This window comes from Octodon degus, unplaced genomic scaffold, assembly GCF_000260255.1.
Source record: "Octodon degus isolate 3935 unplaced genomic scaffold, OctDeg1.0 scaffold00016, whole genome shotgun sequence".
Lineage (NCBI taxonomy): Eukaryota > Metazoa > Chordata > Mammalia > Rodentia > Octodontidae > Octodon > Octodon degus.
The window spans coordinates 11256068-11270723 of record NW_004524592.1 but is presented as its reverse complement, the minus strand read 5'-3'; the positions used below and the strand labels follow the sequence as shown (position 1 = coordinate 11270723).

The 14656-nt window shown below is 42.1% G+C and overlaps 1 protein-coding gene across 2 annotated transcripts in view; it reads right to left on the bottom strand.

Annotated features, from left to right (window-relative positions):
* Ino80d (INO80 complex subunit D) overlaps nt 1–14656 on the bottom strand; it is a 72677-nt gene that overhangs the window by 51213 nt on the left and 6808 nt on the right. The window contains exons 1-3 of one of the 2 annotated variants that reach the window (XM_023710144.1): nt 14468–14564; nt 9508–9765; nt 2397–3208 (exon numbers count right to left, since the gene is read on the bottom strand). In XM_023710144.1, the coding sequence (XP_023565912.1) occupies nt 2397–3208; nt 9508–9725 (1030 nt within the window). In that variant the 5' untranslated portion in view covers nt 9726–9765; nt 14468–14564. Of the gene's footprint in view, nt 1–2396; nt 3209–9507; nt 9766–14467; nt 14565–14656 lie in introns of those variants that run through there. The other variant, XM_023710143.1, reaches the window with a different exon arrangement.

Here is a 14656-nt window from a genome sequence, read left to right as displayed (position 1 = left end):
CGAACCGTGGTCCCTGTGCTTTGCTTAGCTTAGCTTGTTCTAAGTAGGTGCTTTAGACCACTGAGCCATCTCTCCAACCCCAGGCTGACTTTGAACTCACAGTAATCCATGCTCCTGTCTCAGCCTCCCAAGTGCTGGGATTACAGGTGTGCACCACCACGCCAACCACGCCCAATAGCAGAATAGCTATTTTTTATGAAAGGAGTATGTTAACACATGATTAGTTTATTATATAGTCCTTTTTCAATTAAACAATATTGTTCAAATTTCAGCTTCAATTAATAATACAGTGAACATCTATACACAAATCCCCCATATATCCTCAATCTTCTTTTTTTGTGTTATTGGGGATGGAACTCAGTACCTTGCATTTGCCAGGCAGGCACTTATGCCACTCATGCTATCCCCCCAGCCCCGCTTTTTCTTAAAGAGACAGGGTTTCATTATGTAGTTCAGCCAGGTCTTAATATGTAGCCCAGGTTGACCTTGAACTTCCAGCAATTCTCCTGTGTAAACCTGGCAAGTGCGGGATTACAGGTGTGTGTGGAACAACATCCGACCTTCAATAATTTTTAAGTGTGAAAGACTCAAAGGCCAAAAATATGATAAACATGGACCTAAAATACACAAATTAAATAATAATTCCTATTAAATTTACAAAGGTGAAAATACTATTTCTCAGTCCTAACAGAGATGTAGAGCAAATGTCATTCTCAGAGCTCACAGAAGGGTAAAACTGACAAAACAATTCAAGGAAATTTTGGAAACATACACCAAAAAGAGGGGAAGCTATGTATGAAACAATAAGCATACACTGTATCACTGAGCTACACCCATAAGCCCTTTAAAAAACAAAAAGCAGCCTGAATTGGTGACATACAAATTGGTAATCCCAGCATTCTGGAAGGCTGAGACAGGAAGATCACAGATTTAATTCCAGCCTGGGTAGATTAGCAAGATCCTGTGTCAAATTAAAAAACAAAAACCAAACCAAACAAAACAAAACAAAAAAAACCAAAAACAAAAACAAAAAACCACCTAAACTGGGGGGCAGACGAGGTGAGATGTAGCTCTTTGAGAAGTCACTAGGTTCAATTCTCAGTGCTCAGTGCTGGGCTCAAATCCCAGCAAGAAAGAAAAATAAGGAAGGGAGGGAGAGAAGACAGAGAACCTTAGAACTGGTGATTCCTCTTCTAGGAATCTATTTGAAGACAATATTAAAGAAGTGACAGTAATGTTACTTATAGGACTCTGTTTTAGAGTCCTATAAGAGTCCTAATTTGTTTTAAATTATTATGTTCTGGATGAAATTTTCATTTTTTCACTATAAACTGGAATAGGGATTTAGCTCAGTGGTGGTATGCATGGTAGCATGCTTGAGGTCCTGGGTCCACAGAAGGAAAAAAGCACAGGCAAGGAAAAAAAGCAAGTCAGAAATCAGGCTGGCTGTAGTCTATCTGCATCACCAGTTATTCAGGAGGTCAACTCAAGCCCCTCTGGGGCAACCTAGCGGAGCCCTGTCTCAGAAAATGTTTTTACAGGCACAGAGATGCAGCTCAGCATGAGCAAAGCCCGGGTTTTAATCTCTAGCAGCATAAAAACACAAAGCATTATACATGGTAGGAGCTCAATCTAATGTATTTGAAAAAATATACCAACATACTATCAGACAGGTATTACTACAGTTTGTATGTTTACTTACCATTTTTGCTAAACTTTTTCAATCTTGTACATTTTAGTTATCAAGTCAAACCTGGTTTAGTAACTGGTCAAACAGTGGCACTTATCTGTAACTCCAGCGCATGGGAAACTGAGGCAGAAAGATCAATGCAAGTTTCAGGCCATCCTGGGTATATAACTAGATTGTCATGAGCTTGTCCTGCTCCAAAGATACTCTTTATTCACTTTTTAATAGCTATATAATGTTCCACACAACGTGTGTGCTATAAGATATTAAGGGTTAATACTGGTTACTCAAGCTTCTTACAGATTCCAGATTTCTGATGCTGCAAGAAACATCTTTAAATCCATATTCTGTTATCTTGATATTTTCCATAGGATAAAGTTCGAAAAGTGAGTTTGGAACATATATATATTTACAAATCAGTAGATACTGTTATATTACTCACCAACATTGTATGAGATACCATATTCTCCCCAACACTTTAGGCTAAACTGGTACCTCACTGCTAAACAACTTTGTATTTCTCTGTCATGGAAATTGATGTTTTCATCTGTTTAATTGACCCTTCATATTTCTCCTCTTGTTCCCGGTCTTTGCTCCTACTTGTATTGCTATCATGAGCCCAAATAATTTTCCTGAACTTGGAATTACAGCTCAAAAAAGTGAAGATTACACTACATGCATAGGATATGGTAAAGAGACGACAACTCACCTAAGTGAGGGAACAGATCAGTGTCCAGCTGGTGCTTCTGTGTGTACAGTTTCACCAGTCTCTGCAGCCGACTTATACAGGACAAGTGTGGAGAGAAGGCTGTGGCTTTCATGAGGACCCGGTCAGTCCGGGGCAGGTCCGAGGCAGGAGCCCTAGAGGCTGGCAGGAGGGGTGGAGGCCGCTTGTGCACCACCTGCCTGGCTTGTGCTATGGTGTGTGTGGTGGGGGCCACTCCCTGCACTGGAACGCTGGTGTGCTGAGGCTGAGGTGACCTACAGATGGAGCCCTGCGGTGCTGTTGGAGGCTTTAAAGATGTGGACAAAGGTGAAAGGTGAGCGTGCTGCTGCGGAGGCAGCTGCTGCTGCTGCTGCGAAGGCTGTTGCTGCTGCTGCTGCTGCTGCTGCTGCTGTGGAGACTGCTGCTGCTGGGAAGGTGCAGGAGGGGGACTAAAGTGCTCTTGTCGAACTTTTAAAATTTCCGTCTCTCTCTGGCGCTGCCGGTTCTGGGCCAACTTGCTCTGCAACTTCCTTCGCACAGTTGCACCTTTCTTTAGGTCATCATCTTCCTCGTTGAATGCAAATGGGTCTTCCAAGTCAGTGTCCAGGTAGTGGAGAGGGACCCTGGCTCCAGGAGGAGAGAGGGACATGCCATCCAGTCCATTGGGCATCTTCAGGGCCAATGTGGGCATGGCCAGGCTGAAGGCCATGGTATCCATCTGGTGCCTGACCTTGACCTCATCTATGGGATCATTCTTTTTCTTCCTCTCTTTTTTCGGGATAAAGCCAAGTACCTGCAAGTGGCTGTTGCAGTACCTTTAAAAATACATACATGTGGGAAAGTGTTCAGGTACAGAGAACAGAATATAAAATGCATATTATAAATGTAAAGCTTAATACATTAAAAATTGCATGACTGCAGTAGTGCTTAGCATTCATTGAGTTAATAGGCAACTTTCCACCACTCTGGAACATTCCCAAGTCACTGTAATTTTGCTGAGGCCAGTGTGTATACTGCACATGTGCAGGTGGCCAGACAACCAGCTAGTGGGTACCCTGGATGATACACAGTCACCTATGCTCCTCGCCTAGCTTCATTTTTCTCCATGCACAGTATATGGAACCACTCTGCAAGAGCCTGAAATGTCACCTCAAATTCCCTATAGAGAAAAACACTTTCCAATACTATTCAAACATGGGAAAATTCACAAAGACTTTATGATATAACCTTCAGTAAAGGGTCTACTGTGCTTCATACACAGGGATAGGAAAAGGAGGGAGGAATAAGAACGCAAAAGAAGGGCTGGGGCAATAGCATGGAGGTCTAAGTGACTGCCTGGCAAGCGCAAGTGTGTGGCCACTGAAACTGGGTGCGGTGGCATATGCCTATAATCCCAGTGCTGGGGAGGCTGAGACAGGAGGATCACTGTGAGACCCTGTACCAAATAAATAAATGATTTCAAAAAATGTTTGTTCAAAGAATGGAAGGGAAACCAGGTATGGTGCTCCATGTGGGTAGGTTGAAGCAAGTAAGGCCACCTGGGCTACATAGGGAAACCTTGTCTCAAGAAGTAAACAGGGCTGGAGAACAGCTGGGTGTTGAGCACTTGCCCACTATGCATGAAGCCTTGGGTCCATCCCCAGTACCAATCAATCAAAGGAAGGACAAAATAAAAGAATAAACCTGTATAATAGAATTACAGGTGAACTGAGTTGCACAATAGCCAGATGTCTAGTACCAATCTGCTAGAAGATTTTTTTTTTTGGCAGTACCAGGGATTGAACTCAGAACCTTGAGCTTGCCAAGCAAGCACTTACTCAACTGAACTATCTCCCTGGCCCCCTAAACTGAATTTTTTTTTAAAAGTATTTGACAGGGTGTACAGGGTCTCACTGTGTAGATCGGACTTGTAATGATCCTCCTGTTTACAGCCTCCCAAGTGATGTAGGATTACAGGTACATACCACCATGCCCAGTCTCAATAGCCATCTCTGTGTGCCCCAAAGGCAGGGCCAGCACAGCAGGCCAGGGTATCAAACTCAGCCAGGGTATCAAACAGCCCCTGTGTCTGCCTAAGCAGGGACTTTAATCTGCTGAGCTATTTGGCTGGCAGGTTTGGTACTTTCTAGTACCAAACTGGAGACACCAAAACAATGCCCTCTCTACATAAGAGTGAATCATGCTGCACAGAAATGAACTTGCCCCCAACTGCGTTCTGCCTGGAAAATGGCAGACCTGAGACTTAGGAAAGCAAGGCTCATGGTCTGGCTACATCTACCTACTCTGGGGGAATAAGGCGGCAGGACTGCAAGCTTTAGCTCAGCTTGGGCAACTTGGCAAGACCCTGTCTGAAAAAATAGAAAAGACTAGGAACATTGGTCAGTGGTAGGGTGCTTGACTCTAACGTATAAGTGCCTGGCAAGTGGGGTGAAGGTGGAGTAGTTTAAAGCTCTCGAAGTGCCTCACTCAACTTCAACAACGAGCAGTTAATTTTTGTAATATAAATGTTATTTTAAATAAGTAAGGTGATGGGCCTATAGCTCAGGGGCACAGCACCCACCTTTTTATATAACGGGAAAGTAGAACATATGTTCTATGTTCTACTTTATACCATTTGACCCTACTGAAAACCTATAGACCTGACCAGGAAAGTGGCCTTGTTTGAATTCATTTTTTCCCTGCAGTTTCACAGTATACTTAACAAGTATGGCATAGTATTCCATGTTTAAATAAATCTGGAAGAAGTGGCTTAAACAAAGTTATACAGGGCACCGGGGAGATGGCTCAGTAGAATAAGTACCTCCCTAGAAAGCACAAGGGCTTGAGTTCAATCCCCGGTTCTGCCCAACAACAAAAAATCTCTACCAGTTTGGTTTTTTTTTCCAGAACCAGGGGATGGAACTCAGGCCATATTCTACTGAGCTATCTCCCTGGCCCCGCTCTACCACAAAATTACACAATGATTTTATTGCTTGTTTCTGCTGAAAAACTTTCAAAGAGTTTGCATGATAACATGTAGTATCAAGTGCCAAGGAGGAGATGCAAGATGGATACTTGTTTTTTTGAAACAGGGTCTCACTATATAGTCCGGGCTATCCTTAAACTATACAGTCCATAATGCCCTCAAACTTGCTGTGGCCCTCCTGCCTCAGTCTCCAGAGTGCAGGGATCCAAGCAGGCACCAACAAGCAGGGCTTAGAGCACTGCACCTATTATTAGAGCACACCAAGCAGGTTTTATGTAGCCCCATAACCCTTAAAACAGAACAGATTCACAAGTAGGGGTGAGGTTGAACACGCCTGCAATCCCAGCAGTAGGGAGACAGAAATCAGGAGGATCACTATGAGTTCAATCTGCATAGTAAGACCCTGCACACACACAAACAGAAAAAAGATTCACAAAGCAGTTCCTAGTGAGAAAATGGTGGGAATAACAGTACTAACCAATAAAAAGTAATGCTTTTGGCTTTTTTTTTAAATTTGGCACAGCGTCTTACTATGCAGCTCAGACTCATAGTGATTGTCCTGTCTCAGCTTCCCCAGCTCTAGAATTAAAAGTGTTGGCATGGCTTGCAGAGACCCACACAGCATGTGTTACTATGGATGGAACCATGTACTTACCAAGCAGGCACTTAGACCACTGAGCTGTATCCATAGCCCCAGAATTTTTTTTTTTTTTTTTAAAGTAGGGAAAGGTGAGGTAGTTGCTTGATTTTTCTTTAGAAATTGAATTCTCTGCTCCTGAGTACCCAGGACATGGTGGGCTGCAGTGGAAGCAGCTCCTTGCTGCCCTCGGCCTTGGTCACACAGTTGCAGGGCTGTGAGGAACTGCTGTTTGCACTCTGGAGCCCAGCCCTGCACAGAGCAAAAAAGGCTGCATGCACAGCCATCCAAAGGCTCTCCTAGCTGTGAGGAACATTTAAAATAAGTATACAAAGGGCCACCAGATAGCTCAGTAGACTAAAGCATCTACAGCCAGGTTTCAATACCTGGCATGCTGTGCAGTGTGCGCTGAGACAGCAATTGAGACTGTGTGGTGGTGCGCGCTATAATCCCAACACTTGGTAGGCTGAAAACAGGAGAATCACTATGTGTCTGATCTACGTAGTGAGACCCTGTACTAACTACATTAAAAAAATAAATAAATGTACAAACATAAATTTTCCATTTACAGGAGAACTGCAAAGGGGAACGGCCTCTAAGGTGGCAGATTTTCCACAGGAGGGTGAAAATGTTCTGAATTAGATGGGAGCGATAGCTGTATCATCTGTGGAAAAGTTGAAGGTACATTAGGTGAGTGAACTGTGTGGAATGTTGGTCATATCTTCAACTGCTTGTAAAAAGTAAATGCATAAGAAACAAATTTTCTTTGCAGATATGTACTATTACATACATAATACAAATATAGCCAAGTTAAATTTAAAGGTCATTATAAAATAGCTAGTTTAATATAGCTACTTACATCTAAGAAAACCAAGGTTACTGCAATGAAGTTCAGTTTACAGTGTGTAAGTACACTTAAAATGGGCTTCTCAGTACTGCTAAGCATAACACTACTCTACTGCAAAACGAGGGAAGCCCCTAAGCAAGCACTTATAATACTAATCAGGTAAATCAGAAACCACAAATTGCAATTCCTATAGCTGATCAACAACCAGGTAACTTCTGTCAAATAAGGTTTGCTTTCAGTAATAGTAAGTTGTGATGCCACATGCCTGTAATCCTCACACTCAGGAGGCTGAGGTAGAATTACAGGGAGTTTGAAGACAGTCTAAACTATACACTAAAACCTAGAACTCTGGAGGCTGAAGCAGGAGAATCAATGTGAATTAGAGGCTACCCTGGGCTACAAAATGAGTTTAAGACCGGCCTGAACTACATGGTGATATCCTATCCTGTGTCAAAAAAAAAGAAGAAGCTTGGGGCCGGGGAGATGGCTCAGTAAGCACTTCCCTGGCAAGCACAAGGGCCTGAGTTCAATCCCCAGTTCCGCCAAAAAAAAAAGTTTATTTTCAAGATTGTTAATCTTTTCTATACTATACTATGATACCATTAATATTTATATACACAAATCCAATCTGGATTCCTTGAAGTTTAACCACCTTCTGATTCTACACTTCAACCTATTTTCAGACAACCCTACAAACAAAAGTATTAATATCAATTGCTTGCTTATGATCATGACCAATTTTGAAAAAACATAATTCAGTACTTATTAAAAGTGTAAGGACTGGGGAGATGGCTAAGTACAATAAGCATTTCCCTGGCAAGCACAAGGGCCTGAGTTCAATCCCTAGTTCCCCCCTCCCAAAAAAAGAAACAAAAGCATAGCTTCTTGTGTTTCTCTTGATTTAGAAACACAAACATCCTTTTCTTGCCTATCACATTCTAAAAAAAAGAAAGTACTTTGAAAAAAAAAGTACTTTGAAGACAAAGGCAAAAGCAGATGTTCCAGAGATTAATATTTTAAAGAAATTCAGGAATCTATCACTTCTTATTCTTATTATACCTGCTTTAATTTAAATGAAAAAAAAAAATCCAAGTTTGACAACTATAATTCTGATCATCTAAAATGATGACAAAATTATAGGGATGTATCTTCAATAAGCATGGAAGAATTAATGCAAGTCCAGCAATGTTAAAAGAGGGCAGGGTAAGAAACTGATGTTTCCCATCTGTTAAAAGTAACTCAATAGATATGTTCAACTTAATGCATGGGTTCCTTTCTTACCTGAAATTAAAGTTTTATTCCTTGACTCACTAAACAGCTGTGCAATGTGAAGCCCACATGCTCATACAAAATTCTAAGACAGTATTCCCAAATCAGAATGTACATAGCATTCTGGTGGGATCTCGATCAACATAAATTATTTGCTGCACACCAGAAGTTGAATAGTGCTCATCATGACATACGAAACACATGGTTCTTTTTTAACCAGTTTATACAGGTAACATCTGCTTAGGAACACAGATGAAGGAAGACTGTGCATATGTTAGAATAGAAATAGAAAGTTCACACTTTCTGTGGAAAGACAACAAATATCTACAACTTTTAGATTTCTCTAATGTCCCACAATGATGAGTATTTATGGTTTCTAGAAAACTGAAAAGGAGGCACAATGAAAAAGTTATGAAAAGGCCGGGGAGATGGCTCAGTAGAATAAGCGCTTGTCTGGCAAGTGCAAGGTCCTGAGTTCAACACCTGGTACGGCAAGAAAAAAAGAAAAGAAAAAGTTATGGGGCCGGCCAAACAGCTCAGTGGATTAAAGCATCTACTTAGGCACACAGGGGTCAAAGGTTCTAGCCCAGGCCTGATATGGGGGAGCGCTGAGACTGCGATTGAGACTGGGCGTGGTGGTGTGCGCCTGTAATCCCAGCTCCTTGGGAGGCTGAAAACAGGAGGATCCCTATGAGTCTGGATCTACATAGTGAAACCCTGTAGACACTTACAAAAAAATACAAAAAAAAAAAAAAAAAGGTTATATTAACATAGTGTGACTTTACCTAAGACAACGAAAGACACCAATGTAAGACACTTTTATTGGGCCAATAAGACAGCTCAGCAGACTAAAGCCCCTGCTTATGCAAGCTCAGGCAAGCACAGGGACCGCAGTTCCATCCTTGGTACCACATGCTGCACCAGCCCCATCCCCAGGGCAGGCTGAGCTGGCTATAATGAATAAATAAACTTGGGATCAGGGAGATGGCTCAGTGGAAAAAGCGCTCGCCTGGCAAGTGCAAGGGCCTGAGTTCAATCCCCGGTTCTGCAAAAAATTTAATAGATAAATAAAAAGATATTTTGAAGAAAAACAAAACTTTCTAAAATAATTCTAGATATTTATAAAAATCAATGAAAAAAGCAAAAGCACATTTTAAAAATATCCCTAAAATTTACTTCTCTCTTTCAAAAACCTGACATCATTTATCTGTGGAAGTATTCCAATATTTACTTTGATTACTCTTGTAACTCAACATTCTGCTGCTGCTGTTGTAAGACAGACACAGAGAGACAGAGAGACAGAGAGAGAAAGACAGACAGACAGACAGACAGACAGACAGACAGGCTCCAAGACTCCAGTAAGCAGTGACTGCTGCTCCCCAGTAGCTGTTCCTACCTGCGATCCTCCGATTTGGGGATAGGGTTGGTGCAGCGCTGGCTGTTATACTTGGCCACATATTCACATTGCTTGAAAGGGGCAGTCTTGTCCTCCAGAACGTGTCTGATACAGAATGCGTAGCCGTTGAGTCGCCGCTGCTTGCACAGTTTGGGGCTATATGAGCACAAGGGCTTATTGTCAACCTCAGAGAAGTGTATATGTTTCCCTTCATACATCACGTGACTCTATTCCTTGTGAACATCAGCTAAACGTCTGCCACAAAAAAAAAGATAAAAAGCCAAATGATAAATCAGATTATAAAACAGAAAACTAAAAATTTCACTGAAGATTTAAACTCAAGTATGGGTGGCCCCACACCTATACTTGAGTTTAAATCTTCTGCACCATTGCAATGTTAAGAGAACCCCAAGGGTACCACAGTTTAGAATGTTGCTGAAATCAGGATGAAGTAGATTTGTCTACGAAGATATCAAAAGGCCTAGTTGACAGATTTAAGAAAGGCTAACTCATCCAGGACACAAATTATCACCTTTTTTTAATGTGATGGATACTATGCTGTAATCCAACATCTCAATAAAAAAGTCAAGTAAGAAAATAAAAGATATTATAAAGTATGCTATCTTTACTTTTTAAAAATTATTACCTTTACTTTAGAAAGTAACTAAGACATATGGTTAGATATTTGGCAATTTGAAAGAAGTATTTATTTTTTCCTATTTTTGACAGGGTCTCGCTATGCAATTCAGGCTGTCCTTGAACTCACTTTGTAGTGCAGGATGACCTCAAACTTGCAGTGCTTCTCCTGCCTACCTCATCTCCCAAGTGGGCTTTGAAAGAAGTATTTTTATGAAACACAAACTACATTGAGCTAAACCACATTCATTGGCTCAGCTTAAATTTTGTGACTACCTTATAACAGCTAGCTTGTCCATCAAAGAAGTATCACAGGTGCTGGTCTTTTTACTTGACTAGCAGGATTTCCCTCCCACCCCCCCTCCAAGACTGGGTCTTACTATGTACTTCAGGCCGCCTTTGAACTCACCATGTAGCCAAGGTTGGCCCACAAGTCAGTGATCCTCCTGCCTCAGTCTCTAGAGTGTTGGAATTACAGGTGTGCATCACCACTCCTAGCTTTCACCTTGGTAAGCATTGGGTTTATCTTCTGATACCTAATCCTTTTACTAAGCTGACAGAATTAACCACAGACCTAGTGCCCCTCAGAAATTCTCCAACTTTTGTGGTACTATGGTTTATTTTACTTATTTTTTTTTTGTTTAAAAATTTATTTATTTATTCGTGTGTGTGTGTGTGTGTGTGTGGCCAGCTCAGCCCACCAGGGGGCGGGGCTGGCTGGCATGTGGTGCTGGGGGATTGAACCGCAGTCCCTGTGCTTTGCTAAGCTTGTTCTAAGTAGGTGCTTTAGACCACTGAGCCATCTCACCAGCCCAGTACTATGGTTTATTTCTAGATGTCCCTCCAAAACTTCATGTGCTCATAGGTGGGCTCTGGGAGGTGACTAGATCATGTGCAGACACTACTCACCAGCCCACTGATGAATTTATAGCTAAATGTGATGTTGGGAGAAGCCTGGTCATGGCCTAGAAGGGTCTCTATCCCTCCACCCTTCCCTCCGCTTTATGTGTGCACTGCCATGGACTGTTTCTCTTCTGACAGCCCCTTTTGCCATGCTACCCTGCCTTCGAACCAGCCAACCATGGGCTGAAACCTCTACAAACTGAGCAAACAAAAGCTTCTCCTCTAACTTGTGTCAGGTATCATGTCTTTGCAATAAAGAAACTAAGATATATGGTTATAAAAACATCAACAACTTGAAATATATCTATGGAACACAAAACAAGAAATTCCTGCTTTTAAAAACATGCTACGGGGCTGGTCAAACAGCTCAGCAGATCAAAGTGCCTGCAAGCAGGAGCAGGGGCCAGCAGTTCGATCCCCAGGCCTGCCATGCTGGCCCCACCTCCGGGGCACACTGAGATTGCAATTGAGACTGGGCATGGTGGTGTGTGCCTGTAATCCCAGCACTTGGGAGGCTATAAATAAGCAGATCACGACAAATCCAATCTAGTAGTGAGACCCTGAACACCCTGTTGACCCTTTCCTAAGGAAAAAGAAAAAAAAGAAAAAAAAACATGCTACTGTCTTCCACTTCCACCAGTCCCATCCAACTTGAGCCCAAGCGCTTAACATTAATCACATTTACTTATATAACCTGTACCATGGGGAGCTCCTCACTTCTTGAAGTAAGGTAATGATTATTTTTTTTTTTTTTTTTTTTTTTTGGTGCCCCGGGGATTGAACTCAGGCCCTTACTGAGCTATCTCCCAGGACCCTCTGGCTTGTATTTTTTGATAGTGCCTAAGAAAACGAGAACAATTTACACAATACTACCTTTCTATATACAAAAGGCCCAAGGGAAGCACTCACACAATACCATATAGTCCACAAGCATGAAAATGAATTTGACTGCAAAGTGAGGCTCTTAGCAAGTGACATAGCTTAACCCACCCTCTGGAGGTCACCAAGATGCCACATGGAACATATCAGATAACAGTTATTGAAAGACCCTCAATGCAAAGACAGTGAGTGTTTACTACGTCCAAGTGGGCAGGTCCCATTCCCAATTTTTAAAAAGACACAAAGAAAAAAAGAATTTTATACCAATGAGTGACAAGATACATGACACACTTGAGTTAAAAGACATGAATTGTTCCACTCCAAAATCTCTGCCATTTACTGTTATCAACCTCTCTGAATCTCAACCTTTTCACCTATAAAACAGCTGTAAGTTGCTCTGTTACAGCCAGATTGTTCTAAGGATTAAATGACACAAAACACACACTACTCTAAGGATCATGCCCACCGTATAATAAACACTGGATAAATAGAAGTTTATTGTTCAAAAGTGTGAACTGTATTATTCATAAGTGTTAACTGTTATAATATATTACTAGTTGGGCATGGTAGCACATGTTTATAATCCCAACACTCAAGTGGTTGAAGTAGGAAGATTGCTGACAGTTACAGGCCTGCCTGGATGAAAATAAAACAAATGAACAAACAAAAATAAATAAGTAAGGGCTGGCCAAATAGCTCAGCGGATTAAAGAGTCTGCAAGTAGGTACAGGGGCCAGGGATTCGATTCCCAGGCCTGTTGTGCCGGCCCTGCTCCCAGGGTGCATTGAGACAGCAATTAAGACTTGGTGTGCCAGCCTATAATCCCAGCTCTTGGAACGCTGTGAACAGATGGATCACTACAAGTCTGATCTAGTAGTGATGAAACCCTGAACACTCTTTAGACCCTTCCCTAAAGTACAAAAAAAGAAAAACCATATATCCACATATCCACCACTTGCCAATGATAATGGTGGAAAACCTGTACCCTTAAGAGACATTTCACTTACTTTGGTAGGAAAAAAAGAAATAAAAATCCTGAGATATTAGCTTAGTTAAAACACACACACACACACACACCCTAAGTAAATCCAATCACACATCAGTAAAGTATAAAATAAGAACCAGAGCTTCCTTTTCCAATTTACTAGGCTGCAGAAAAGCTGTACTAAGAATGTACATGCAGCTCCTCTGAAGCTTTGGTCAGGGGCCAGGGAGATGGCTCAGTAGAATAAGCACTTCCCTGGCAAGTGCAAGGACCTGAGCTCAACCCCAAGTCCCGCCAAAAAATAAATAAATTAATTAAAGTTTGAAGCTTTGGTCACCTAGGACAGGAACTATGTCAAAGGAAAGACATTCTCTGTGCCACTGCAACCAACAAACCCTGTATCACCCACGACTTAGTTCTAGAAAGTCTATGTGTACTTCAGGAAAAAAAGCCCTGGTTAAAAGCAAATAAAGAAATTAATGTACAGAACCGGTTTGTCTTTATAAACAAAGAAGTCTATATGTCAACAGCATGAGAGTACGATCATCATGAAGGCCGAAGGTCAGAATGAAAAGTAGGAGGGCTGTGATTATCTTTTATTCTGGCACACTCAAGGTACTGTACATAGCCATGTCATCGATGCGCGGCCATTGCTCTCATGCATAACTGGTCCCTAACTGAAATGCTTAGAACAATGCTAAGTAGTAATGGCAGTGCTATTACTTCTCTGCTGAAACAGAATGGCTTCATTAGGAATAAGAGTGATTCTAGGCATGGTGGCGCCTGCCTATAATCCCAGCACTCAGAGAGGCTGGGACATGATCATTCCAAGTTTCAGACCAGCCTGAACTACTAAGTAAAGACCTTGTCTCAAAATAGGAGAAGGGTGGAGGCTGACTTTATCTTAAGACGTATTTCCTGTGTGTTGCTCAGCAAAACATGTGCTTGGCATGTGTGAAGTACTGGGTTCAATCTCTAACACCAAAAAATAAAACAGTGTAAGTCATTTTAAGAACAGCTGTTCAGTTTTGTTGTTTTATGCAGTGGTGAGCAAGCATTCTACTATCGAGCTATCTTCCCCAGCCTTTGCATGTATGCATTTATTGGGTTTGAGACAGGGTGTTGCTATGTAGTTCAGGTTGGCTTTGAGCTCACTGGCCTGAATTTGCAGCAACCTTCCTGCCTCAGTCTCCATATCACTGGGATTACAGGCATGTGCTTGTAGTCACATTCAGCTTATTCTATTTTTTTCTTTTTCTTTTTTGTATATATTTGGCACAGGGTCTCACTATGCAACTGAGACTTGTAGTGATCCTCCCATTTTCAGACTACCCAGCACTGAGTTACAGGCGTGCGCCACCACACCTGGTCTCAGCAGCCGGCTCAGTGGGGCAGGTGCTTAGTCTGCTAGACTGTCGCCAGCCCTCTATTTCTTGAACATTTCTATCTATTTTCATTCTTTGCTGCCGGGCAGATGGCTCAGTGCCAGGGAGATGGCCCAGTAGAATAAGTGCTTCCTTGGCAAGTGGAAGGGTCTGAGTTCAATCCCCGGTTCTGGGTCTCTCAGAAGGGTAAGGAGAGTTTATGTAGCAGTAGAGATCACTCATTGGCTCTGGCAGCAATCTGGAATGGTGCTCAAATCTGGTAAAGGTCTCATCTTCGCCTCCTCCTCCTCTCCATCTCGCAGCTCCCTGCTTCAAGCCCCCATCACTCTCTTCTCAGTAGCTGCCCCACGGGTCTAATTCA